General features: G+C 39.6%; 1 protein-coding gene and 1 long non-coding RNA gene across 11 annotated transcripts in view; one reads left to right on the top strand and one right to left on the bottom strand.

The window, feature by feature from the left end:
* dlg1 (discs large 1) overlaps positions 1 to 27,118 on the top strand; it is a 311,020-nt gene that overhangs the window by 200,989 nt on the left and 82,913 nt on the right. For 9 of the 10 annotated variants that reach the window (XM_012376102.2, XM_012376104.2, XM_012376105.2 and 6 more), the window contains one exon: positions 25,356 to 25,391. The exons of the other annotated variant lie outside the window; for it this stretch is intronic. In XM_012376102.2, coding sequence (XP_012231525.1) covers positions 25,356 to 25,391 — 36 coding nt within the window. The remainder of the gene's footprint in view (positions 1 to 25,355; positions 25,392 to 27,118) is intronic. 10 annotated transcript variants of the gene reach the window in all.
* On the bottom strand, positions 16,858 to 19,528 carry LOC136998149 (uncharacterized). Its single transcript, XR_010888776.1, has 3 exons — positions 19,401 to 19,528; positions 17,901 to 18,103; positions 16,858 to 16,984 (listed from the first exon to the last, which is right to left on the bottom strand). It is a non-coding gene; the product is annotated as an uncharacterized lncRNA (long non-coding RNA).

Below are 27,118 nucleotides of genomic sequence, written 5' to 3' on the forward strand. Positions count from 1 at the left end.
CGTCGAGTTACATGCGAGAGAATTAAACATAACGTTTTACCGCGGCGCTTTGTCGCGCGCAGGTTATACGATATTTTGCAGACCGATGTAAATTTAATTGCTATTGCAATTTTTCCAGCGAGTTGAGGGGGAAAGACGTTAGAAAATCTTGTTCTTTTCAACACATTTGATATTTCATTACACTCGTTGAATATTAATATTTTATGATAATGTGTTTAATAAAACACTGAACAAAGTTCTCACTTCTTGTCGCGGCATGACGTCGAGATGAAGTCTGGTGCTCTAGATGGATCGCTGGAGCGTGTAAGACACATTGCCGGAAGACTGCGAGGCACCCCCTGATAATCTAACGTACTCCGCGAAACGCCTTTAGAGAGAGATCCGAGTGGCAGGTGAGACACTTAACAACGGCGCGCAGCGTTGAATGTGATTTAGTGTGGCGTCTAATCGGATTTAGATGCCTTTGCTGTGTCCCGCGTTGCTGGTGCTCCAACACCGATGGTACTCAGACGCTTATTGCGATTGTTGTACGTCGAATTTGTTGCTGGTCAGGCTTCTCTCAGAGTTTCTCTCGATGTACTAGAATTTGCGGAATTCAATAAGCATTTAAGAGGGCAAATTTTTTTTGTCATTTAATTAATATAAATAAATGTAATTTGTCTCGCGTCGATTTTAGCTTATCGAAATGACATATCTGAAATGTTATAAGAATGATTTTCCGCCGTGGAAAACTTGAGGAAGCAACAATTTGTACATTATTATAACTTCTATTTTAATTTTAATATATATATGTAGATAATCACAGGGATTAGACGTACGAGATGGAAAAATAAGACTGTATATTCGCGGCGTCGTAATACACGGTCGAAATGCAATATTCTGAATATAGACATCGCTTTGCGACGAACGCGCCGTGTAAAATCGAATCTCGATGAGTTCTTGCCGTAGGCACTCCGGCGAACCGTGTTGTTTTTCAATGGTCTCTTCGAACCCCTCTGGGGAGAAAGAGAGAGCACTCCGGCCGCCGTCCGCCTTCTTGTTTCGAATATCCACAATACGCATCACCCACCGCGTCATCCTCCCTGCTACCTCCGCGAGATTCTATTCTCTTTGCCAGGAGCACAAAGCGCATCGCCCGCGTTCTTTGTTATCGCGCATCGGCTTTATCTCACCTCCCTATTCGCGCTCTCGCTCCTTTTAACTCCACTCACTTCTTCACCTCTTCCCGGTTTGCGGAAGGTCTCTCAAAGGGGTTGTCTCTTCTTCCGCGCCCTTTTTGTTTCTCTGCGAATCAAGTTCTTCAAAGCTTTTTTCTTCTCGCCTTTCTCACGAATCACGACTGCGCGCTATCACGCTCAAACCACGAAAGTTCATTGCTTTCGGGAAATCTCGCTCTGCCGCGCGACGACAACTCGACAAACGGTGAACGCGATTTCGAATTTATCTTATTTACGTGACGGTGATTGCGCGGCAATGTTTGTTGACGTAAGCCCTAATCCGCGAAACGACTGCGCGCGCTTCGATCAGGAAACTACTCCATGTTGCTACATTTCCGCAATACGCTCGTTAGGATTGTACGAGGGTTTTGGACGGCTCTACTAACACCCAGGGGCGCTGGCTTGATGGTGATTCTCTCTTCTTCTTTTCTTCCGTTTCTCTCTTCCTCTCGCTTTATCTTCTTCCGCAATCCTACACGGCGAGCATTCGCGTCACAAAAGGGATCCGGCTGTTTGTCGCCTAAGTTTTTCCTCTTCTGTTTTTTTTTCTCATTATCAGGACCGCGAGGGATCATACCGGGACCATCGAGACCAGACAGAGTGCACGAATTTCTACAAAAAACAAAAGAGAATGGGACATCGCCCGCAGCACATGCGCTAATTATGACATCGCGCGGTCTCTTCAGAGAGCCGTGACACTCTTGTTTTAGGAAATAAATGACAAACAAAATGATGTACCTCGTGGCTTTAGTACACACGTGCATTGTGCTGTTTCTCTTTTCTTTCGTACATTAGTCGATATCTCCCTCCTTTCCTAATTGAAGAGAACAGGTTTCCTACTCAGTAATTGTATAAATTAAAGTGAATCTTATTATCATAGTTTTATTTCACAATTGACTTATTAATTTTTATCTATGGAATACGGAAATGTAGAATATATCAATTGGTTCACTAATTAATATTAATTAAACATAAAATGTATTAATTCCATTTCTTAAATATTCAATTTCACTTTTTTCCCTCGTTCTCACGTATTTCCAGCCATCTCTTGCAGACTATATTTTAACATATTATGTCGAATGCGTTTTTTTTTTTTCAAATGAGATAAGATTTATTGATCATCTTAATACGAACTTAATCGCAGATGAAAGAAAATCTCGACATATTTCGCTGCCTTTGCAGTTCTGCCCGTTGATCGTAATTGTTCTAAATTGCCTCTAATTGCGCACAGTGCATTAATTAAACATAAGTATCGCCGCGTAGTCGTGACGGTGTAGCGCGTTAACGAAGGTGTCGTTGCATTTCGAGCTACTAAATTCCGCGATACATGAATAATGCACATACATCGCCGCGTGTTAAACTAAACGTTACGATTTTACCAGGCGCGATGCGCCTTGCCGACTCGCACCGTGTAATCATGAAGTGCACGCTCCACGATTAATCGTCGATTGCGAATTCGATTCAACCGCACACCAGCTTCATCTTTCGACATTTGCCACCCGTTAGATTTCGATCGTCTCTCTATTTTATCGAGCGAGCACGTTTAAATGGATCGTAGATCCTTACAGGTGTCACCTGCTGTCGACTTTGCTCTTTTTTTATGCGATGTATGCCAATCCGAAAAAAAATTAAAAATATATTAACTTTAAATTAATAAAATTTTTTAAATACTGAACTGGACAATAATAAAGTAGTGAACTCTCAATGAAATATTGTTATAACAAAATGAAATAATGGTTATACGATAAAATCCACAATTGCAACAAGCAATTTAAGTATTTCGCTAATGATTTATCGATTCAATGATTCATCGCGAAATTTAGCATTAAACGGAAATAACATTTAATAAAAAATATTACGCGCGAAATTTGTTATTGAAACCGTAAAATTGTAGATAAACATCAACCAATATTTTCACGCCGTTCTTTAACCCGTTATTGCCTCAAGCGCTTCGAATATATTATTTTAACATCGCTGCTGAAAATATTTTCAATATACGGCGCGCTTCACCGTGTTTTTTAGCGATCGATAAAAAAAAGCTAAAGCGCCCTAAAACTTGCGAGAGATTTTCGAGGCAATTTCGTGCAGCTGCTATACGAAATTCGGTCAGAGGTCGGCCGGACAACCCTTTCACCTTAATTGGCCGGACACAACGTAGCGCCTGTCCTCAATTTCAACGTCATCCGCTATATAACATGGAATGTCCTCGTTGCCGAATTTCCCGTGACTGGCGAAATTTCCGCGAAGATCGCTCCTCAAAGGTCCGTTCAAACGATCCTTCCGCAACAAGCGACGGACTCGTTTCGGTGCATCGACGCGGTGCGCCCGTGATCGACGGCAAGTTCCGCCGCGTTACCGCCATGCAAATTACAATCCGAATTAAGCGCTCCATTGTTTCGCCGTCCGTTATATTGGCCTCTTTTCTAGATTTCGCATAAATCAGGACAAAGCAGATTATTATCAACGCGATCAAGCGTTGCGTAAAATAAACTTAAAAAATTTGCAAATTTTTTTTAACATACTACCGTGATGTAGCTTTTGTAGCGTTTTGATTATTAAATTAATACGTGAATTTGCATAAATGTTTAATAAAAACTTATCAAAGAAATAAGATAAAATAATCACCCATCGCGATTCGTTTATTATTGCATATTTGGAATTCTTTACTCGCTACGCGTTCCCAAAGAATGTGTTTATATGTCTTAGCTCACAGAATTTAAATGCCCTGTGACCCTGAGTAAAAAACTGGTTTCTACCGTTGACGATATAGTTCACTGTCGTCTCAAGTCACAAGGTGTATCTTTATCTTTTCCTGCAGAGGCTTGCGGGGGATCAGCAATTCAAATTCTTATCACATCCCTAGCAATCTCCGCGTTAATGTACGCAACTTCTCCGTGAAAAAGCCAAGTCAAATTTCACAATATTTACCCACGTGTTTATATACGTTTCGTTGCAAACACTTATCAGCAAAATATTGATTTATTTGCTCTGCCAAAATTATCCTCAGCGCGACTAAAACATACATAAAATACCAATATAAAGTGAAAAAGGAGAGACTCATTCGATCAGATAGAGTCTGTGACAAAAGTTTTATCCGATGGGAAACTGATATCGTGTCCTTGCGATCCCTGGTTCTCACGCGTGTAAGAAAAAGATACGGGACTTCTGTTTAGTTGACAGTAATGGAACGCGGAATTTAGCATCGTGGCGATGCCGGGAATTCGTGCATTGAATTTCATTGTGCAAAAAGTCGCGATTCCCAGAAGCGCGCAATGCCCGATGAAACCAAAGCGTGAAACGTCCTGTCGGTCGGTCGCTCTCTCACGATCGACCTCGCACGAACCTGAAGTCACGGTCTACGTTTTCAGCATGGTTTATAACTCTTTCGATTCTCCGGCTCTGGCTCGCGTGTACTACACATGACAAGTTAGAATCGCCAGGAACGAAAGTGTACGCGATCATACCCTTCTCCCAGGAGAGAAAAACTCGGTTTCTCAAAACAATCGGGTCGAATTTGTCAGCTGTAGGAATGCGCAATGCTGGAAAAGTAACGATCTTTCAAAAACATGTTTTATTATTATTTCTTCTGCCATTTTAAAGTTCAGTGCAAAAAATGAAGAGAGAGAGAGAGAGAGAGAGAGAGAAATTAAATATAAAGTTACATCATATTTATATACATTTGGATAAAATAATAATAAAAATGAGAAATGTTTTAGCGTAATTAAGTAAAATTAATAAACATGAAAGAAATAATAAAAATAGAGAAATAAGAGAACAGAGACTGTGCGAAGGCGTGAACATACAACAAACCGTGTGCATATTATTTAAAAAAAATAAAGTCTTTATAAGCGCTCTGACTCATCCATCGCGCATGTTTCCGCCCACATTTGTATCGCCCATAGTCTCGTTTAACAAATCCGCTGTCATAAAATTTCATAAATACAGATATAAGTTATAAAAAATTATTGTGTGCAAAATAATTCTACATTTATTCTTAAATGTTTCGATCTGCTTATCTGAAAGTTTCTTTTTGTATAGTTTCTGCTCTCTGTAATACACAAGCAATTATGAATACATCGACGATAGACATTTTGAAATACAAGCAATCGGCAAGTTATTTCCGAATATCCCGTTTTATCTCATAAAATAATTCGCGCAATTTTTACGGTGATACCGGCAAAATTGTCTGTTCCACATGGGAAACCGAAGCGAGAAGTGGCAGTCCTGCCGTAGACCTGCTCGCAGTCGTTCAGATTCGTGCGGCTCCGTCGTCATTCGGCGTGCGTGTAGCGCGAGCTTCACGCCGGCGTTCGGTCGGACGGTGACGTCAACAGTAAAGAGGCCCGTCCACCGCGAGCGGCCAACTCGAGTACGCGACCGACAAACGAGCGTTCCGCTGCTACATTTCTCCGCTCCGAAAACTGCGTCGAGACACCGCATCACGTTCGCGTTGTTGTTTATCGTCGAGTGCCAGTGCGGGAATCACAAGTGCGCGCATTCAGCAGCGATGTAACCGCTCGTATCCGCCGCCGTGACTTTACCACCGCAGTATTGAAGGCACCGAGAAAGAAAAGGAGAGCGACCAGAAGCGTCCGACCTAACCTCTACCGACCGGCGGTGAGTTTTAGTACACATTCGACACAATACGTGAGTGATTGACGACAAACTTGCCTTTTACCGTTTTCCCGCTTGTGACGAAGCACGCCTTTCGTAGTACGAGTTGGAACGCGATCGTGCGAGTGAAGAGAGGAGAGAACGAGAGAGAAAGGTAGAGGAAGCGAAACTCGCAGCGAACAAGAGACGAAGGTGGACGGCGGAACGGAGACTCGCGCGGGATCTGTTTGCGCGCTTCGAGTGTCTGACAATCTTTTTCGTTCGCAATTCGTTTTACGCGAGCGTCGCGTCGCGTCGTACGAATCGGAGTATAACGCCGGGACGTGGTGCAACCTGTTTACAGTGCGCGCGTTTTCGTTATTGTGTGTGTGTGTGTTACTACGTACACCTGTGTGCGCCCCGAGTGTGTAGGTGTGTGTGTCCAGTGCGCGCCGCTGTGGAATGCGAGGCTCGCATGTGCAACAGGGACGGCTCGATACTCTGCTATCTCTGCCGTCGTGACGCCGGGTACCTTTTCCGTCGCTCGTCGCGTTGGATGCCGAGGCCTCTCAGGGAAAGAATTTCAGGTAGAACGCAGTGGCTTATCTGTTTCGTGGACGATCTTTGCGGAAGACACGTGGAAAGTTAGTTTTCGATACATATTATATATTCAAACTTTAATACTGTAGAAAGGCTTGTCTTGAAAAAATCTAATCTACAATTAATTGATTTTTGTTGAAAAGTTAATTTAACTTTTCTGTTTATCGAAATTTTATTCATCGAAAATATAATATATGCCTCATTTAATTACCGGCTGCCTTGTATGGACAAGTTAGCGTATTGTTTCCATAAATATAAAAATATCCATAGATTGTGCAGACAATACCTAATGTTCATAATTAGTAACGTTCATAATTGTTGTTTTCCGGCGCTCAACGTTCTGTAAAATTCTAAAAGAATTCTACGGAATTTTATGTTCTCTCAATACACTTTATTTAGAAAGTTATGCAGGTAAAATTCCTTTTATGTGGGGTCTTTTCTTCCTAAGATAATACTTATATTCAGAAGGAAGAAAATGATATTTGAGAGAAAGATAAAAATAAAAGGAATGCTGAAGTTGCATTTTTGTTCCTAACCTGGACAGGAGTCTCTTTCTTTCTGTTATTTTATTTATTTCTTTATTTCTTAAAATATTCCGAAAATTATTGTCTCCATTTTTCATCATTGATCGATTTAATTTGCAAGCTGTTTATTCGGTATGTTGCCGATTATTCAATATTTAATTTATACTTTCTATTTTCTTTATTCCAAGATCGACTTTCAAATTTAGCAAGATTCAAATAAGATATTTGAAGTTAATAATTATACGATTTCTACAAACGTATTACCATCGTATTTTTGTGGTCGTCAACTTTGTCTAAAAACTGACATTTGTTATTTTTAAACATGTGCTTGTCAAAAAAATATTTGCAATATTTTGAGTCAAATTTGTGAAAACGTATACAAAAGTCAGAAAATATAATAATTTTGCAATTTTAAGATTAAGCAAAATAATAAAATAATTTGGGGACTTGCGCGTATTTTCAATCGGAATGCGCCGTCTCTGGAGCGCGTCGTGGGAAACGCGTCGCGGGAAACGCGTTGCGGTGCGCGGTACTCTTGGGCGCGTGGGACATCCACGTGGAAATAGGAGCCGCCGCGATATCGTGGGCTTTTCCTATGCGCGCGACCACTATCTGTCGTGGCGGCTTGCTGCAGGGAGGAGTACGCTCCTCGTGTGCCGGAGTGAGACGGATAGACAACCTGTTTACGATATCCAGCGCGCGCACGCTGGCGAATCACCGTCGTATACGCGGTGTCTCGAGAACCGTTAGAACGGAAAAAATTGCCTTCTACGCGGAAAATAGAAGTCGATTCTTTGTATGTATATATCTGCAATTTTATAATTAAAATGTAATCGCAGAAAAAAATCTCGCATTGTTTTTCGGGATAAGAAATGTCACGTACGATAAAGACAATTACTAAATTTCTTCAGTTATTTACGAAATTTTTTAAATGCTAGAGATAAAAAATATCTGCTTTATTTTTCGTGAGAAGAAATTACATCGCTAATGATCGAAAATAGCCGTTCCATCATTGCTATGATATTACAGTTGCTGTTTTCCGAACACCGCGTGCAGAGTCGTTCTCGCGTAAACGACAAGATGAAAATAGTTCGCAAGAACGTGACAGTGAAATCGCGTTGCGTAATCCGACATTACTGACTCTGAATATCGTCTAACAATTTCTCAATTGATAATGTGTGAATACTCGTTAACAATGCGACACATCGCTCTGGCATTCCGGACATTTTCTCATTACGTTAAATTACATTTTAACTGCATTGCGACAATGCGTTTCGTGACACGAAATGTAAACACCGTTGCTGCTGCAATGTTAAAGCTAGTTTAAATAGGTATTTTTTGCGCATTTGTTTCTCGCTCACAATTTTAATTAATGCTGTTTGAAATTTTGCAATCTTTTATATAGGCAAAATTTATTTAATGTCACATTATTATTCGTTCACGAAATATCTGATTTAATTATTTTGTACCTTTTGTCATTACTCACTCATTGTTAGTCTTTTCTCCTCGATCAAGAAACGCGTGGGTAACTTTCATGGCGCACTTTCACTGATCGATCGATCGTTCTGGGCATTACAATTCAACCAGTCGAATTGGAGAGTTAATTTTCGTTAACAAGGCGTCCAATAATCTTTACTCGCACAATCTGCAAAAAGTCATTTTCACCTTTCGTTCCCGTTGCGAGACCTTTTACACACGCGAACTTCGTGAGCGCAATGCGTTTCACATCTGCATTTAAATTACAATAATTATAAATTCATGTAAAAATATATGAAACTAATATGTTATGTTGACTTATGGCAAACATTGTAAATTAAAATTCAAATGATGGAGTTAATTAATTTATTATTTTTCTAGCGCAAGCAAATTCTCCAATATTTATTCATACTCCGTTTTATTTGATGAATATACCGGCAAAAATATTTGCCCTGTTTTTACTCGCGTGACATAATAAATATCGTCACACGCGATTATTAACTTCTCGTCGCCAACGAATCGTCGGTTAAGCATAGAGCATAAAGTAATTTTATATGCGTTATTCAGGTTAATTCACCGAAGCGAAGCGATCCGTCGTCCCTGAGATTTATCAATTGGGTCACTCTCGCAGCTCATATGATATGCACGCAGGTGCGTAGGGCGTGTTTTTTTCGCTTATCGCGCGCCGAGAGAGCTTCATTAAATATCCCGTATAAAAAGTTATATCTCCGATCTGCATAACCGAATTAATCCTCGTTCATTACGCGATGTTGCACAATATGACCCGGTAGCGGGTAATAGTAATTATTTTAAAAATATTCAATAATATTTACAAACAGTGTTAAATATCGCATCAAGATAAACGATACTGCGGCTAAACAGAAATACATGAAAATTCATTAGAGAGATTATAAAGAATGAAAATTTGAGCAAATGTGCCTTATTTTTGATGTATACAATTACCGAAATTCGATATTTCGGTCGACGCACCTGCCATCTGAAGGCAATTAGAGATGCGAGTGTGACGCGTCAGACGCGAGTCCTTCACCTCGACTATCCCTTCCTTTTCATCGTTTAACCCCTGTGGGGACTAGCACCCACCTGCGACACGACGTTTGACGGGACTTGGAACCTGAAATACGAGTAGGTAGTATCGCGTGTACCGTTTCACCGTACGCAGATCGTTTCGACACCGCTGCTTGCGCGAAAAGTCCTAAAAAAAAAGAGCTTTATAATATTCTCTAATTTTAGAGATCCGTATACTCTAATAAACTGGAATAGTGTGTAATAATTAAGTTTAAAAATTAATCAACGAAAGATGGAGACAATTCAACATTCTAATACGTGAAAAATATAAATATTAGAATTTCCAATTATTTAAATATGTTTGCAATGTTAAGAAAGCATTTATAATCAATTAATTTGTTAAACATTAAGAGTGATTTTTTTATGTGACGACCAAGTTTGACATAATAGTTTGATGAATGCAACTTCAGCGAATGTGAAATCTCTTTCCTCAACATAAATCAGTATAGTTAAATCCAAAGTTTATGCGCAATCGTAAATTATGGAAAATAAAATAGATATAAATTCCGCGTGTCCTTCGCACGCACGTCCGCGCAACCACAAACATTATTCATAATGTCAATCGCCTATCTTGTGCTGTGCAGTCTCGTGCGTTTAGTGGGAAAAATAAAAAAAAAAGATATACGATGTGCTTCGGTGCGATCTGAGCGGTGGGATTAATTGGATTAATAGTACATCGCTCTCGGTGGATCCGCAATAGCACAACAGTAGGATGACTACCAGAAGGAAGAAGAAGTCGCAGGACGGCTTTCTGAAGAAGGTTTCGAGCCTATTCAATCTTGACACGGTGAGTCATTTCTTATTGAACCGAACTTTCGCGTCTCGACAGCGATTTTTCGCGATTTTAATCCACTTTGTGATTCGAGACAACTTATGATTCGTCAGAGCCAAAAATAAATGCGATTAAGCTACGCCAGTTAATGTGAAGCTATTATAAAAAAATTGCGTATCTTAAAAAGTACATTTGTATAAATAATTAGGTGATGAAACTAATGTCGTGTTAATGTAAAATTTCGAGGTTTTTTCAACGCAAGTATTTCATCATGCATGAAATATGTATCTATTTAATTAAAGATTCCAACAATTTCTGGTTTCTTTGCACACAATACAATAAAGACCGTGTATCTCAATGTGGAGAATCGTCGAGAATGGTACATTTTTTTTTTTTTTTTTTCTTTTTTTTTTTTTTTTTTTTTGAATAACAATACCGAACTGCGCGTCCTATATCTTAGGTTCTTTAGTTCAGAATAGATTTCTAAATACTGTGGCCTTGTATCTGCCATTCACATGTTTCAACTTGTGGATTCTTTCGAAAGTGTCTGTTCAAGGCACAAGTAACGCAGAAGTTGCGTTAGATTAACTCACGAATACACTATTCTTCGTAACATAATCGCGTCTAGTTGTATAACCTCGACGAATTGTATTGAATGGTCGATCGCTCGCTTCAAGATTTTTATCATCCGATGAGAGATTTATTAAAGTAACAAATAATTTTTAACAAGAATTTATTATAATTTTTTATTTCGTTATTATGAACTAAAGTAGATATCTTGAAATTAAAATATTTGTACAAATTGCAAACTCTAAAATTGTACTCGAAATTTATTGAAATTTAATCTTTGATGAATTTAATTTAAGAAATTTTGGGAAATATCTTAACCATTCGTGGATGTGTAAAATACTTGAATCATCGTTGCTAGGATATTATAATAATATAGGTGACAAAGAATTATTATCCTTGCATTTACCTTTTGCGATTATTCAATTGATAAGAACAATAGCTCGTAAAGTGCAGGTATACCAATTATATGCGGTATTGGATACTGAGTTAATTATCTGCGGAAATTGAATTCAATAGCGAGATGGCTTTCGGTTTGTATGAGTGTGCCGAGCTGAATAATTTCGCGTCGAACCAGAACGAGGTGAATTATGAATTCTTAAGAGTTTTTTCGCATATTGTTTCTGCTTCGAGTAGGGCGGCATTAAATTGGTAAATTATCAATATGAGGTGTATCGACGTAAATTGACATTTGCATTCGTTAACGAATGGTTCGTTAACATTGCACAATATTTTTCTCGATCGTAATTCAAGAACAATATTTGCACAAATGAGCACTGCTGAATTCGAATGATGTTAATGTTCTTTAACGTTGGGGCTTTCGCGAATAATATATCTTTTTTTATTGTTATTCGTCCTAGAAATGTTAGTGCAAGAAGTTTTTATATTCTATCTTATGACGGTTAACAAATAGAAACCATTTATTATATTTTCCCCTGGAACATTGTTGCGACGCGAAACGAAACGTAGAAAAGCTTTGCAGACGGTGGGGCGAAACGGAGAGCAGCGGCGCGCTGAAAAGAAAAAAACAGTCGGCAAAAACGGGCGAAGGAGGAAAACGCTGTCGCAACGAAGTTCGAAGAGACGCGGACGAAGAAAATCGCAGAACCATTTTTCTCGCAGGCTTCGCAACCGGCTTCGTGCGATAAGAGTGCGTCGAATAGCGAGAGCACGGGACGGGAATGAAAGGATGGAGAGCGTAAGAGCGGCGGGTGTGTGCGGAAATAAAAGAAAAACTTTGGAACATAAACAAGATCGTAGAAACACCTGTCGACTTTTCCACTGTTAAAGAGTAGCTTCGATGGAAAAGGACGAACGAGAAATCGTCTTTCTTATCTATGACAGTAACCGTATCGTCACGACTGATAACTAGAACTATTAATAATATTCGCGTAATCGATATTTTCACTGATAAATATATATTTTTGATAATACAGCAGCTTTACGACATTATGAAAATGGATTATCAAAGTATTAATTAAGCTATGTGAAATACCCGAATAATTTAATTATGTGCATTATCCGAAATAATAATTGTCCTATTACACAAATCTAATTATACAGATATAAGGATGATCCGGATGATCCGGATTTTCATATCGGAAGATTCAGATTTTTCTCAATGCGCGATTATGTTCATTTTCAACGAATTAGCATATTGTGATTGCGATTAATTTGCTGTTTAATTTTCTGTGGCTTCGTGGATTTGAATAGGTAAATTTTCAAATTCGATGGATTCTATATGCTTTTCTGATATTAAATTCCTGAGATTAGTAATTAATTCGGGTTTAGTGATTACTTCAGATATATTGGCAAATTTGAACGGTATTGATAGTCACAGTCGTTAATTTCTCCGGCATACACACCATCGATCGTGCTTCTCTTCGTCTTCGGACCTGCGCTTCAACGAGAGAGATTTGTTATTCTTAGGAAAATTCGCGGCGCGTTAACCGGCTTTATCGAGCGCCGCGCTGTGTAGTTTACCTTGGCACCCGATCCCGACACGGTCCAAGCGGCTTTGAGAATCCTAAGTCGACCTTAAGTCAACGCGAACTCTACGAGTCTCGTAAACCGCCGACGTCAGCCAACAAACGCTGCGTTTCGAGACACGCAGTGTTCGTAAGCCGATATTCACACACGCCACGCCGTTGTTTGCACGGAATGACTTGTCCGAGCGCTTACGTGACAGCGCTAAGCGGATCGCACGATTTTTTTATCACTTGCCATACGATACGCCGTCGCGTCGGGTTACCTAAATGACGAATTACGATGAAATGATGAGCGAAATCGGGCGGGCGAGTTAATGAATCATAATAAGATAGCATAAGATCGTTTGCGCCAAATGTTATTGCGGTCAGTGTTCCGTACATTATCACTGTAGCGCTAATTATCTTGATGTCGGTGCCTTTGTCTACATTACTCATACAGGCGCATTAAATCTATTTTTATATTACTCTATTTTATTAGAGCTTTTCTGAATGATCGAAAAAAGATTTGAGGATCTTAATGACTTTTTAACGCTTTCCGGTGATATTTATAGCCATGGGCTTTATTTGATCTTTTTCGAAATATTTTATACCAAAGATTTTTACTCTGTTTTATTATCATCGGTATTTTTCTACTTTAATTTTTTACGGAAAATATTTTATGGGGAATCCATACCTTTTTCTAATCAAGGAGCATTATATCTAATAATAGCGCTCCCAAGGTTATCACGGTCCAGTTAATGCTCCACGCTCATCCGAGTACACGTTACGAAACGAACGAATAGGTTGTCGCTAATTGACTCGGTGGTTTGACGAACAATCGTCGAGGCGAAATGGGACTTGGTCGTTGTCGGATACACTCGTATTATTTCCTCTCGAACGCGCGTTATTTCCAGCCCGAGGCGCATGTTCCGCACGCGGCGAGCAGGAACATCGCTTACGTAAATCCGCGGATGTAATGCACGTGCTCACGAGCTTATTGTAATTGGATATCGGTGGACGACGAGGAAACGCACGATGTATTACAGAAATCGACAGCGAGAGTTGTGTGCGCGGCAACCTTGTCAAGCACACGCAAGGTTAGATGAACCGCGTGTTGCTACATACATTAAACTGCCATAATATACAGTGTTACTACATAATGTTTCCGAATTTATCCGCTCTATCTTCGTGTTATCCTTCAATTGTTGAACATTTAACTTTATATCATATTTTTCTAATTAATTTCATCATTTTTATTGCTGAAAAATACTCTAAAAATTATTCTAATGTAAGATAAATTTATAACACATGAAAGAATATGTAACTTTATGCTTTGCGATATATCGAACGAAGAATTATACTATTGTTATAAAAAGTTTGTTTAATACGCCATAGTAACAAATCATTTTTATCGCAGAGCAAGATGAAATCTTATATATTTCGACGTACGATGTTTCTCAAGCCTCTAGTTTCGAGAGATTGTAATCAGAATCTAATCGGACACACGCACGCACATGCATGCGCGCGCACACTCGAAGAAAGCTAATCGGGTTGTAACTTGGTCCTAATTAAGATGAAACTGAAGAGCTAATTGAAACACAAACAAGATTTCAGGCGCGACTAAGATGGCATTGTCTAACTCAGAAGAATTACACGTTAACGCGCGCGCATAATTGCGCTTTTAATGGACTTGCGTCCCATGTGCACGGAGTTGCGAAATTTGATTTAAACTAAGTATTACGCTGTGCGGTGTACAAACATACAGAGTTATATTAAGTTATACGGCGACGGTTGATCACCACTGTTGTCACCGTCGTCGGAGCAGACGTTCGCCGAACAGCTTTCTTCGCGCGGGGGTCGAAGAGAAGGTTACTCGACAGACTTCTCTTCGGTGCGCTGCACGCCCAATGTTAAGTCGCATAACTCGTGCATCCCCGACACCCCCGCATCGCCGGGGGCACCCAAACGCCATTGAATGGAGTGTTTCACGGTAGGCTGCCTGCACCATACATTTCGTGCCAGACACAACGCTTCCTCCTCCCCTCTTCGTGCTTGTTCACGTCCCTCACGACGTCGCAGAATGCACTCGGGACCTTTATCTTTGATCGTCGAAACTTCTCGAGCTCGGAAACTCGCGAGCCCGCTGCTACACTTTGATCGCGTTTCTTTCTTTCTTTCTTTTTTTCTTTTTCACGATGACGTATTTAAACCTTTATATGCGAATGCGCAAAGAATAAGGCTTGTGAAGCAGGCACTCGCAGAACTCACACAAAATGCGAATTTTTATAAAACTTATGCGACATTTGATTGACCACAATTTAACCATATTTGTCCATACATAATGTTTTTGTTTAATTTGCAGAGAGAAAAATTATACACAAACAAAAAATTTTAAAAAATATATTTAAAGGGACTCGTGATATTATTTTATCTAATGTTTTGTTTGCGTTTAATTTTTTTCTGCAAAGTGGACAAAAAAATTATGTATCGACAAATATCAAATTGTGGACAATCAAATGCTGCAAAAGTTTGATAAAAATTCGTATTTCGGACTGCCAGCTTCACAGACCTCAAAGAATTTTTTTGCTTCTGAAATTCTATATCGTATCAGATATGCAAAGAAACTTTCTTTCTTCGTATATGCATATTTATATTTATTTTATAAACTCCATTTCGAGGTCTAAAAACGAAAATTATATATTTAATTGTCAGTGATTGAAAAAATCTAGCAGATTATGCTTCCAATAGGAAAATGAATAACGAAATTCAATTTTTTAATTAATCGGCTTCTAGCAGAGTGCCTTTAATTGTCAGGGTATCTAGTTTTTAAATTGAACGGTTATAACCTATTTATCTTAATCATCAATTGAAATTTCATTGAAGGATTAATGACGAGAAACTGATAAAATAAATCTCTGATGCGTATTGCGCAGAATCGCGATACAAATGGAATAATAATTTTCATACTGGGAAACGTGGGAAACGACGAAAGGGGCTTAATCGATATTAAATCGAGCGTACACCGGGAGTATTGCGTGCAGCGTTAATCACGGCCATTCTGCAGATCATATAGAGCTTGCCGCTCTCATTGTTGCGAGCGAATGACGTTACACGATCGCGCAGAGAGCTTTAAGTCTGGAATAATAGCGCGGATGAAAAGGGCCGGCTGCGCTAAGCCGCCGCACTTGTCGGTGCTTTCGTCCGACATCGAAAGCCCCGGCATTCGTTCGCCCGTCCATTTTCAGTCTCCGGCGAATTTTCCAACCTTAACGCGCGTAATCTAGCCGTCGCGGTCCAGAGCCACCAAAGATATGGACCTATTGCTCGAAAAAATAGCCCCGGTAAAAATCCCCACTCCCCGGAGAGAACGTCAGACGGATTTTACTGGCAGGCTCTTTGAGGCAGGGTCCATTGTTTCTCTCGGGAGAAAAAAAAAACTTTCTTTCATAGCTCCAGTTTGAACTGGAAAGAGCTTTCAAATAATTTGCTATATGCGGATTTAACATTTTACATCAAATAAAACAATAGTAATTAAAAATTTATATAATTTTGAAGTTTTGTACAATTAATTTTAGATAAAAATAACTATTGATAAACTTTGTCTTTTTAAAATATGCGATATTAATGGACTCAAAGAAAAAGATAAACTTCAATTTGCTGAGAAAATATTGTAATTATTCATAGTCGTTTAGTATCTCATTAAACTAAAACATGTCGATTTTTATTTTAATTGTTTTAGCATTGCAAATATATAAAAGGGTCTTTTATAATTTTATTTTGATATGTCAAAAATTTGTGGTAACGCCACTGGCTCAAATTCGACACGCGAAAATAATTTTGTAAAAGAAAAGCGTAATAAAACATAGAGTACGTTTCCGCCGGTGATCGTTATATATTAGCAGTCGGAGCAAGTTGTAGGAGTTGTTGCAAGTTGTCGATCCTGTGAGGGAGGTTGTGTGACACAAGTATCTACCGCAGAGTTAAGTATCTTGTAGCGGGTACCTTGAAGATAGCCCAGTCGGTGCTCGACATGCTCCAAGTTTGTGAACTTCTGCCCCTCGTTGTGTCGTGAGGCAAATTCGTACATTCGTGTTTCTGACAAGTATTTTCCAAGAGTCCGACAGTCTAGAGAGATGGCGAGGATGGTAGTGGCAGAAATTTAGAAAACGTCCGTTCGGATTTCTAGGACACAACACAGGGGATTAGGTTTATTTATGTTGTACCCGTCCACTAAAATATTCAGTTTAGGCAAACTCACAATATGTGAAAAATATTTTGTACTATTTATAAAGCGCTGAATTTTTAAATTGACAAAATTTGACAATTGAGATGATTTTAGAGACATGAATTATACAAAATTTTAATTTAACATTTATTCTAACTTTATTTAATTGAATTGAAAATTTTATATAACCAAAAACATTTATAAACATTTATTTTATAAATGTTTTTGTAATAATGTAATAATGTAATAATGTTTTATGGAACATTTATGTATGAATCTAATTTAACACAACTCAGACAAAATTGCAGACCGGTATGTCTATATGCATCAATACCTATTTGATCAATATCAATTTCTGATTAAAAAAAACTTGCAAATATTTTCGCGCATATGTGCACTTTTGCTCTCGAATCGCGACGAGTCGCGTTCGCTAAACCGTAACAGAACAATTCATGCGAAAACAATGACCTTGTCGAACGTGTACACAGAGCGATTTCCAGATGTGTCAACCCACATATATTGTATGTCGAAACGTTACATTTCAAGAAGGCAGAAACGCAAAACTCGCAAACAGGTCGTGCACACGCGTATCGAGCATCGACGCGAGGCAAATCCGTACGAATGAATTGGTACGTGGCCGTGGCAGGTATTTTCCTTAAATTGAACCGAGCTGAGAAATGGCGAGCGTCCCGCAGCGCGGCCGGATAGCGAAGGGCGAAAGGGTCCGTTGTGACTTGGGAGGCGGCGGGAGGGAAGAAAGGAGAGAGGTTGAGGATTCTGGCGAGGCAAGGGTAGTCGACAGCGGACAAATGGACGACCGTTCGTATCCGCGGACGTATTTCACCAGGGACGTATTCCACTGACCGGACTTACCTCGCTTACTCCGAAAGCCAATAGTTGGAGACTTCGGTCTTTTCGTGCTATTCTTCAGCATTCATTGTTTCAGGGGGCCGGTTGTAAATTTGTTCCGAAATCGTTGGAATTACATTACTGTCGCGAGCACAAACCGTTTCCGTACATACATCTTGCGTCAGATACTCAAGCTCTTTCGACATCGCCGACATTTACATATGACACTGTAATACAAAGGAAATTTGACACAATATGAAACGTGTGACGTAATCGAATTGCGTACAGCACATATTGCAGATAACAAATATTCCAGTCTGAAAAGAATATCCTGAAAAATCTATGTATTTGTTTGCCGGATTTTATTAGATAATATATTATTCTTTATTGAAATAAAATCTTTTAGTTGATTAAAAGAAAAATTTGAAAAGAATCTCGTCATTAAAATTTCTATAATAAAAAATGAAAGACCATCAATCAGGCGAGTTTTCAAACTTTAATCGGTAGCTTCTTAAAGCTAATTACGTAACTTTTTTTAAAAGAGATAATACAGCATACAATATCGTTGATGAATAAAGTATAAAGTACCGAGTTATTCATAAGAAGTAAATTTAAAAGCTCGAGGCAATTTCTGATTCAAGAAATGATAAAACAGGAGGGTAATGGAATGCGAATGGAGCGACGTTTCCTTTGACAGTGAACTAGTTTCACCCTCGACGCGGGACACCCCAACCCGCGAGATTACCGTCATCCCTTACCGAAATAGACCCCCTAACTTTACGCTCGACGATCCTGACGGACATAGACAGTAATTCCGGAGTTAAACCTTTATCCTCGGGACGAAACACGACGGAATTCGTACCTTTGTCAGCGATAATCGACCTTGAAAATACATCGATTTAACAAAGAATTTTCGGCGTTTAATTTCCATAATTATCTTGTCTGATGTAGAGTTCTGATTAAAATTATAATATAAGAAGATTTACGCGCGCGCGTGTATTTTGGCAAACGCAATGAAAAATTTATTATTTTTTTATTCATCATGAAAATGATGATATCAACATCGAAAAATTAAAAACGCGACAAAAATTTATTGTGTAGGATTTCGTTTTCAAAATAGTTTATAAAATGCGCGACCAAAAACGTGGAATTTAATGATATCCGCTTAGAGCCGACTTTATGGAAGAAGTAATTGAATTCCATCGACGATCCATCGCCGTTACCTTGACCCTCGTTCGCTTCTAATCTTCAAAAAGTTTTCCCACAAATGCGAAAAATGTGTCTTATGAGTCACACAAAGTATGGCACATAGCGATTTCACCTCTGTGAAGTTTCTGAAGAGCGATTTTTAATTTTTCGCTCTACGGAATCTCAAATATCACAGTCTTTTTGATGCAGCATCGACGTACCAACTAATACGATCCAATTTTTCATGCAGCAACTTTTTTATGTCAAAAATTTAAGAAATTTATATTTTAGAGAGCAAAATGTTATTCGGTAATAATAAGCATAAAAAATGAGTACTTTGATAAATTTTGCTTCAAGAGACGAAAATTCTAGTTACGCAACGCAAAAATGCTCTTTTTTTTATTGGCTCTTTACATTTCCCTGTCGCGTATTTTGCACATTTTATTTCTCCTGGTGAAAACGTCGACGGATTTTCGTATAACACTGTCACGCGAACGACATTTTATCGTGTCAAGAATGCGACGCTGATAAGACGAAGGCGATAATTTATCTGGAATTTCGTTACACTTCCATCGCTTTAGCTGATAAGTTATCTTAAGAATCCTTATAGCAATTGATAACTTGTAATGTACTCTCTTTGTGATAATTTATATCTATCAATTACATTTGTGTTTTTTAACATTATCAATGTGTTAGAGAATCGATTGTTACGAAAGTTACATAAGTGGTTTCGTTTTCGTGCTTGCTTTTAACTCAGTTTTTTATTTCAAAAATAAAATATTTATAAAAATGCGACATCGAATTCAACTCTTGCGACATTGCTGATGTAGAAAGATTTCCATCTTTTCTTGCACTTTGTAGTGATAAAATCGATCAATTATGTCATTGCGTAAGATACATAATAATAACTAAACTAGCGTCGCGAAAAATTGCAAAACATCACTTAACCGACATTTAAATTTGCTTGTCATAAAAAACACGACAATAAATCGATTCTTAATTTACGCCGCAATTTCTCTGCGGTGAGCCTTGGAAGTATTAATCTCTGCTGTTGCCGCACGAAGGCTACAGTATAATTACGTCTATAAATAATTTTAATAACGCCGTGGATAAAAAAGAGACTGCTACGATTTGCAAGAAGGTTTCTCTTTTATCGCGACGACGCTCTTCTGCGCAGATTCAGCCCCCGTTAATTATCATGGCGCGAGAACTCGCGCTTTTTGTATCGTTTCCGTCACGTTTTACGTCCGCGTTGATCTATAAGCTTCAAAAACCCGCCCATCCTTGTGCAGTTATCCAAAAGCGCCTGAAAAAGGAGGCGAATATTTTCGTCGCCGTCCTCGTAGCGCGACACGACCGTCGGGTAATTAAATTTCTCAGCTTCGTGACTGGCAGCTTGGAAAAAATTCTCCCTTTGACCCTCTGTTGACGTCGTAATCCGTCATGAGGCGCTCTCGTTGATGTACATTCTCATTCTCTTCAAGGATGACGCGGCTATTTTGAACGGCGGAGATTTCACCTCTAATTAACGACATTTATCTTTGCATTGTTTCGCGCGAGGTTCTTTTCCGTCTGATAACCCGTGCTTTATTTTCTCCCACGTTGATATACACACACACACACACACACACAACACATCGGCTACCGGAAGAATTATAAGCCCGAATTTCTCAAGTCCGCAAGCGGGATTTACCTATGTGAATCCCTTTCTCGGACAAGGGGATGAATTATTGTATATATCTTCTACGGTCGTTCCGAGTTCTTAACCCCCTTCGGGTCATGCGCGGCGCTTCGGCACAAAACTCGCGGCCATTCGCGGAAATTTATTTCTTTATACCGGCGCATCTTGTAGCTCTTCTTTCGGAAGTTAATATCCCCCTTAATCTTTTCACGTCCGAAAAACTTGGCCGGCGAAGACTCGCCCTCGCAACTTTCCGCGCGAACTTCCGCCGTGTGTCCCGCGCATCGCCCTGTACAAAAGTTAAAAATTTGCCCGACAACAAGAGAGAGGTTACTTTCAATTTGCTCTTTTTGCCCCCTGCTTCTTGCCCGCGCGCATCGACCTATCTAGCACAATTTCGCGTGGCTTTGACGCGGACAACCCTTGGGCACGTCTCGCCGACGACGAATATATGAATAATTTCTCGCCGGCGCGGCGCCGTGCGCTGTCGAAAATCGATATTCCATAAATGTGTAAATGCGTAACCGAATCCTGGTGATTCTCTTTGCTTAAGCAGAAGACGTAACCTTGTCATGACGACGGATGTGTGTGTCGCGAAATGCATTAGCGGTATCGTCGCACGTGTTGCACCACCTGCATCGACATCTTCGACAATTCTCGACTGACAATAAGATCGATCGTGCACAACAGCATACAAATCGTTTCTGTCGTTATGACAACACGGTGTCACAATTCCTTCTTATCCTACATTATTCATTTTTATAGATATTCTCTTCGCTGCACTGTGTGCCATGGATTTAAACATGTTATTTAATTGATAAATGTTTATAGTTTAATTTATAATTATTAATCCGCAATTTCCTTTCTTTCGAGTAAACGTAATTTGCGATAATTTCGAAAAATCAAACAAATGAATTTTTTTCTTACTCTTTTGCAATTTTTTCGCTTTTTGTCAATACGAAGTTTAATTGTAATTTAAAATTTGATGATTGAAATTTAATTACTCTTTGACATGGTTTTTTGTTTCAGTAAATCTTATTTATAATTTATTTAAAAAAGATCGTAAACGTAACGAACTTCAAAATATTATATACTTTCTCACGCTTGGGAAACATTAATTTACGTTGAGTTCTAAAAAAAATGAAATGTTGTTGCGATATATTAAAAAAAGGATTTTTTCGCGTTTGTATGTATCAGGTTAACTCACGAAGGACAGATTTATGGGCAATATCCTCCGCGATGGAAAATTCGGGGCGATAAAGGGGTCGCGGACGTGCGCGCAAATGTTTTTTGGGTACGCGCAGAGAATATCGCAATCGATATCGCGCCGGCGGAAATCACAGCGTAATACGTTCACGAGCATTTCCGATGATCGATGCATTCTGGTCGCTTGTCACTTTGTCTTCCCTGCGCTTGTTTCCCGTGCGCATATACGCCGCGCTTTCGATTTCCCCGTATTACTCGCTAGCGAAAATTCAATCTCCCGATTTTCCCGTGAAAAAAGGCCTCGCGCTTTAACTCGGGAACATGATAGTGCTGTTGTGTGTAAAACAAAATAAAGAAATGATAGTGGGAAAACCGAACGCTCTCTTTCGTGTCCGGCGTACATAAAAAAAAGAACCGCGTCGCATTTTGTTTTAACACGCCCTGTTTCCCCCATGCTCCTTTTTTTTCCGAATAAAAATTTAGTATCCCGGATACTAAAGCGCTTTATGATGTCAAACTCGAACTTTTGCCGAAACAATAACCGGAATAATATTACTCATAAAAAATTTAATATCACGACTAAATTCACAATTCCAGAAGATTTAAGATTTATTTTGTCGATTACAATATATAGCAATAAATAACAATATATATCGCGTTCATAAATGTCTGCACGTTTTGCATAGATTAAACTCGTTTTGCCGGCAAATGAGAGGTTACTTAATTATTTCACTACGATCCACGATCTAAGCCGGTCGCGTTTACGGTGCAACGAACCCGTTATTAATCTTCCCGCGTAGCTAACTAGAACAAATTAAAGCGATCACGCGATCCCGCCGTTTATTCATCGGGAAAAACTTTTCGCGATTGAGCTAATCGCGACGATTCGTCTTCATTAACGCGCTTCTCCTTTCGGATTCCGCACGGAAACGGAGCGCGGCTATCATCGTATCGCGCTAAGAGCGAGACAAGAAAGGGAAATTAGGACGTTGATTTTGCTCGCTTTCCCCGCCCGGCAAATTTTTTTCCGCCGAGGCGCGTATATTACAGCGAGGTAGGCCTGAATGGCAATTAATTACGAGGGGACGTCAAGGCGGTAGCCGGAAGCTCGATTCACGATGCGCAGCGAAATATGAAATTCAATTTTGCCGTACACGCCGGCCACTTCCCGCGTTTGACCTCGGAAAATTAAGGGCCGCCATTCCGCCGGTAAGAATTTCGGGAAAAATAGCGCGCCGTTAACGTAACGACCGTGTCGATTAATAATCCAGTATCTCTCCTTCTGCGTCTCCGAGAATTCATACTTAAGCTAATGGATTATGTAATGTAATTGGAGGGAATGGGTGCAATATCTCGCAGTGTCTCTGGTTACAATCTTATAATAACGCCGTTAATCTTTTGCTTACGATCCTCTCGTTTAACAATTCCTCCGAAGGAGATTTCTGATGAGAGCGTGATTCGAGTAAAACCGAGAAAATTAAGGGAAATTAGCATATATCAAATGCATAATTAAAATGCAAATTAATTCGCTACCTTGAGCATAAACAGTTCGAGTCATTAGAAAAATGATTGAACAAACCAGTTTCTTATTTCCAGTTTTCAGTTCTGTTTTTTTCTCTCTCTCTTTCGAATTATAAGTACAAGGTTGCATCTAAGGCCGACATATGTTACGATCACACATGTTACGTATCGTGCGAGGCAATATGTTCGTTTTTCTAAAGCTACGAATGTCGATATCTAATTTATAAAACGCTGGCAAGTACAGTCTCGTCCAAAGTTGCATGCTAATCGAGCAAAAGAGAAGAAATATTTCCTATTGTGTTCTTTTTACATTGAGACATCTCGCCTTTTTTTTTTTTCGTCGTCGAAAGCTCGAGAGGGCATTAGATTTACAACGAGGATTACTTGCCCGCAGATGTCCCAGGGCTCGTACAAGCGAAAATAATCAGGAAATCCTGCCGTACAGCCATCCGGCATTTCATTGGAAAAGCGAGCACGGCGTGCGTTTCTCTCCTTGGGTTTAATCGAATGAAAATAACGCTCGCATCCGTTTCCTTCTTCGAGCAATGGTTCTCTTCCCATCTTTTTTTTCTTTTTCTTTTTCTGTTTGTTTTCGTTTGCGACTGAATGCATTAAGCAGATATTTTAATCTAGCGAACAGGATATCGAACATTATCTCACTTACGTGCATTTGCGAATAACGAGCGCACTCGAAATTGCTATGCGACAGTTTCATCGAATGCGATCGTCTTAACGCTCGACTTGATGTTACGTCGAACGTATATTTTAATGTCCGCCATTGCGCGATACGGCGCAGTACGTATATCTTAATATCTTCCGTTTATTCCGCGGCATTATCAAGATAGCGACGACGCGACGATGAAATTCGCCGCGTTGCAGCGCGACGTTCAGTTATCGCGGTCGCGATAATTATGCGGAGCGGAGAATTTCGTACGATTGTCAACTTCCGCTTTTAATGAGCTCACTGCGTTTAATAAGCGCCTGGTATGTAAAGGGTCCAAATTTGCATCATGAAAGAGGCATTTGAATCCCGCAAGCTTAAACGTTCAGCCGAGTCAACAAAAACGCCGCGCAGTTGCTGACAAACAGTTTCTTCGTATCTTTTTTTTTTTACTTAAGCCTGCATGAGTAAAATCCCTCCTCGAATGTAAATGCATGTTATACAGCATGCGTGCACAGTTCTTCACGAACAATCGCCTCTCAAGATTCCTAAGCTGCACTTTCAAAAAGTTGACCAAAAATTTTCGACCACCCGCGTAGTTGCGGTTATCGCTTTCGGCATATTTTTATTCGCGAAAGAAAAAAAAACGGATTTATTCGGTAATAAATGTACAAAGAAAATAATTCGGACGACTATATATATATTTTGTGCAATGTTGAGCGTTTTGCAAAATTTGTATTAAATTATGCGAGCATATACTGCGGTGAATTTGGAAACAGTTCATATCTTTATAATTTGGTAACAAAGCTACACGTATATTGTATATTAAGCTTTCGTTATAATCCAGTTAAAGTAAGAATCACGTGTAGTGAATACTAATTTATCCGCATTCGTAAAGTTTAATTCGCGAGTATCTCGTAATTTTATATCGTGTTAGATAATTTCATAATTACGAATTCATCACGCGTTCATTAAAATTCATCAAGGTACGCGCTTGTGAATGTAAATCTTTGGTGCAAACTTTACCGACGTAATGCTCGTATAAGTCACCGTGTAAACGATATCTTTGATGAAACAATGCCGTGATATTTTGGTCATTTTTTTGGAATCCGACGCGAGACGCGCGGGATGAATGGCCTTGCCGGAAGCATGAAGCTCCCTAGCAAAGAACAAAAAGTCACGCGATCTCTCTTCTAATTTCCTCGACGCTCGGTTGTTGCAGGCACACACTCCTCTTCTCGCGGCCGACACGAGACACGTAAGTAGAAAGTTGACGGCAAAAAAGTAGCCGGGACAAGGAGATCGTTAGCGAGTAGACGCGACCGAGAGAAGAATTGCAATTGCCACGTGTGTTCGCGTCCCCTTTAATTTACACAGCACATTCGGCTGATAAAGTATGTTAGCTGATATCAGCTTACACATTTACAAAAGAATGTAAAAATATCGTGTGCTTTTTAACATTAAAATTTTTATAAGTTAAATTATTTGATCGAATAATTTTTCTCGGAATTATAATAATATAATAATTTTAGCTATTTGTTTAATATGAACGTGACTTAAATTTTTCTCTCGGTGTGAAATTAGAATAAATTTACATATGACTGAACGCAAACAATGTCTCATTGGAAAACATTTGTTCCGTTATTTATAATATGACACGATTAATAATTTCCATATTATACGATCTGCATTTTGCATATTAATCAATTACCGTTTGTACTACTTATAAACCGGTTCTTCATATCACGATATCCAATCGCAGTTACTAGAGAATAAATTAAATCATCACGGAAGCGCTGTAATAAATGACTATGATATATATATAAATGTAATAAATGACTACATTTATCCCGTCGATTATTTTCGCGGAAGTCACATCAGCAACCGCGAAAAGAATAAAAGTTCAGAAATCGAATCCGCCGGCAGCGCGAATCGTGACGCAGGATTACAAATGTCTCATAAGACGGCGCGGCGCGTATTTCGAAGTTTATCACGACGTAATTGCAGTTTCATATCGCCGCTGTGCGACGACCTCCCGTAAATTACGCGCGCAAGAAGACATAACGGATAATTATTTGCTCCTGAGTCATTAGCGCTAACGATAGGGGGGGTGTCACCCTCGATAGTATGTACTAATCTGCAATCGCCGATTACGTTCGCGACGTGTCGTTCCTTAATCACCGTTTGATCGGTTAACTTGGACAATTATTATCTTTAAACGGACCCGAATTCCTACATCGCAGCGTAACAGATCCGGAAACGTACGGCCCGCGCGAACTTTCCCGTGCGCCCGAGAATCGATCCGTAATATACATAGGAAATCGCGTCATCTCGGCTTCCTTCTACGCTCGCTCGCTTCCGCGCCGTCGAGCGGTCTCGTCCAATTTGCCGCGAAACTAATCCAATCGCCTCTCGAGAGAAGTTTGCCGGAACTTTAATGATTCATCTAATTCTAAGCGATTAGTGACATCGCTCTTAGATCTTGTCTTCCGTGTCTAATTGACATACCGTCGTCTATAAACTTGTCCGTTTACGAGATTTTTCCTTCTCGAGGAGCTTTTTCGCAATTCTTTATTCGCGGTACTCTTCTCCGCGATAATAATAATTTTCCGACCGCGCTGAATTTGATTTAATCATTTTATTTGCGCGGATGAAGAGATACAGCGAAACCATATTACTTCATCCGGACAGCGCACACAATTTCGTACGGATTACAATGACAGTGATGTTAATTCGCACGGTATCTCGAGCGCACCGCGCGACATGGACGCTAAATTCCAATAGTCGGGAAGCTTAAAATAATTACCTCGTGGCGTGAAAGTTAAACTCCGCTCGCGGGAGCGGTACACGCTGCCTTTACACGCATACGCAAATATATCTGTCTCTCTTTGTGCGCGTAAACATAACGCGGCGCAAAATATTCGCTAACCGTCGCGCAAATCCGAACACCGGCACAATTAACTGTACCGTCGCATTTAATTGTGA

This window comes from Linepithema humile, chromosome 2 (genome assembly GCF_040581485.1).
Source record: "Linepithema humile isolate Giens D197 chromosome 2, Lhum_UNIL_v1.0, whole genome shotgun sequence".
In the NCBI taxonomy this organism is placed as follows: Eukaryota; Metazoa; Arthropoda; class Insecta; order Hymenoptera; family Formicidae; genus Linepithema; species Linepithema humile.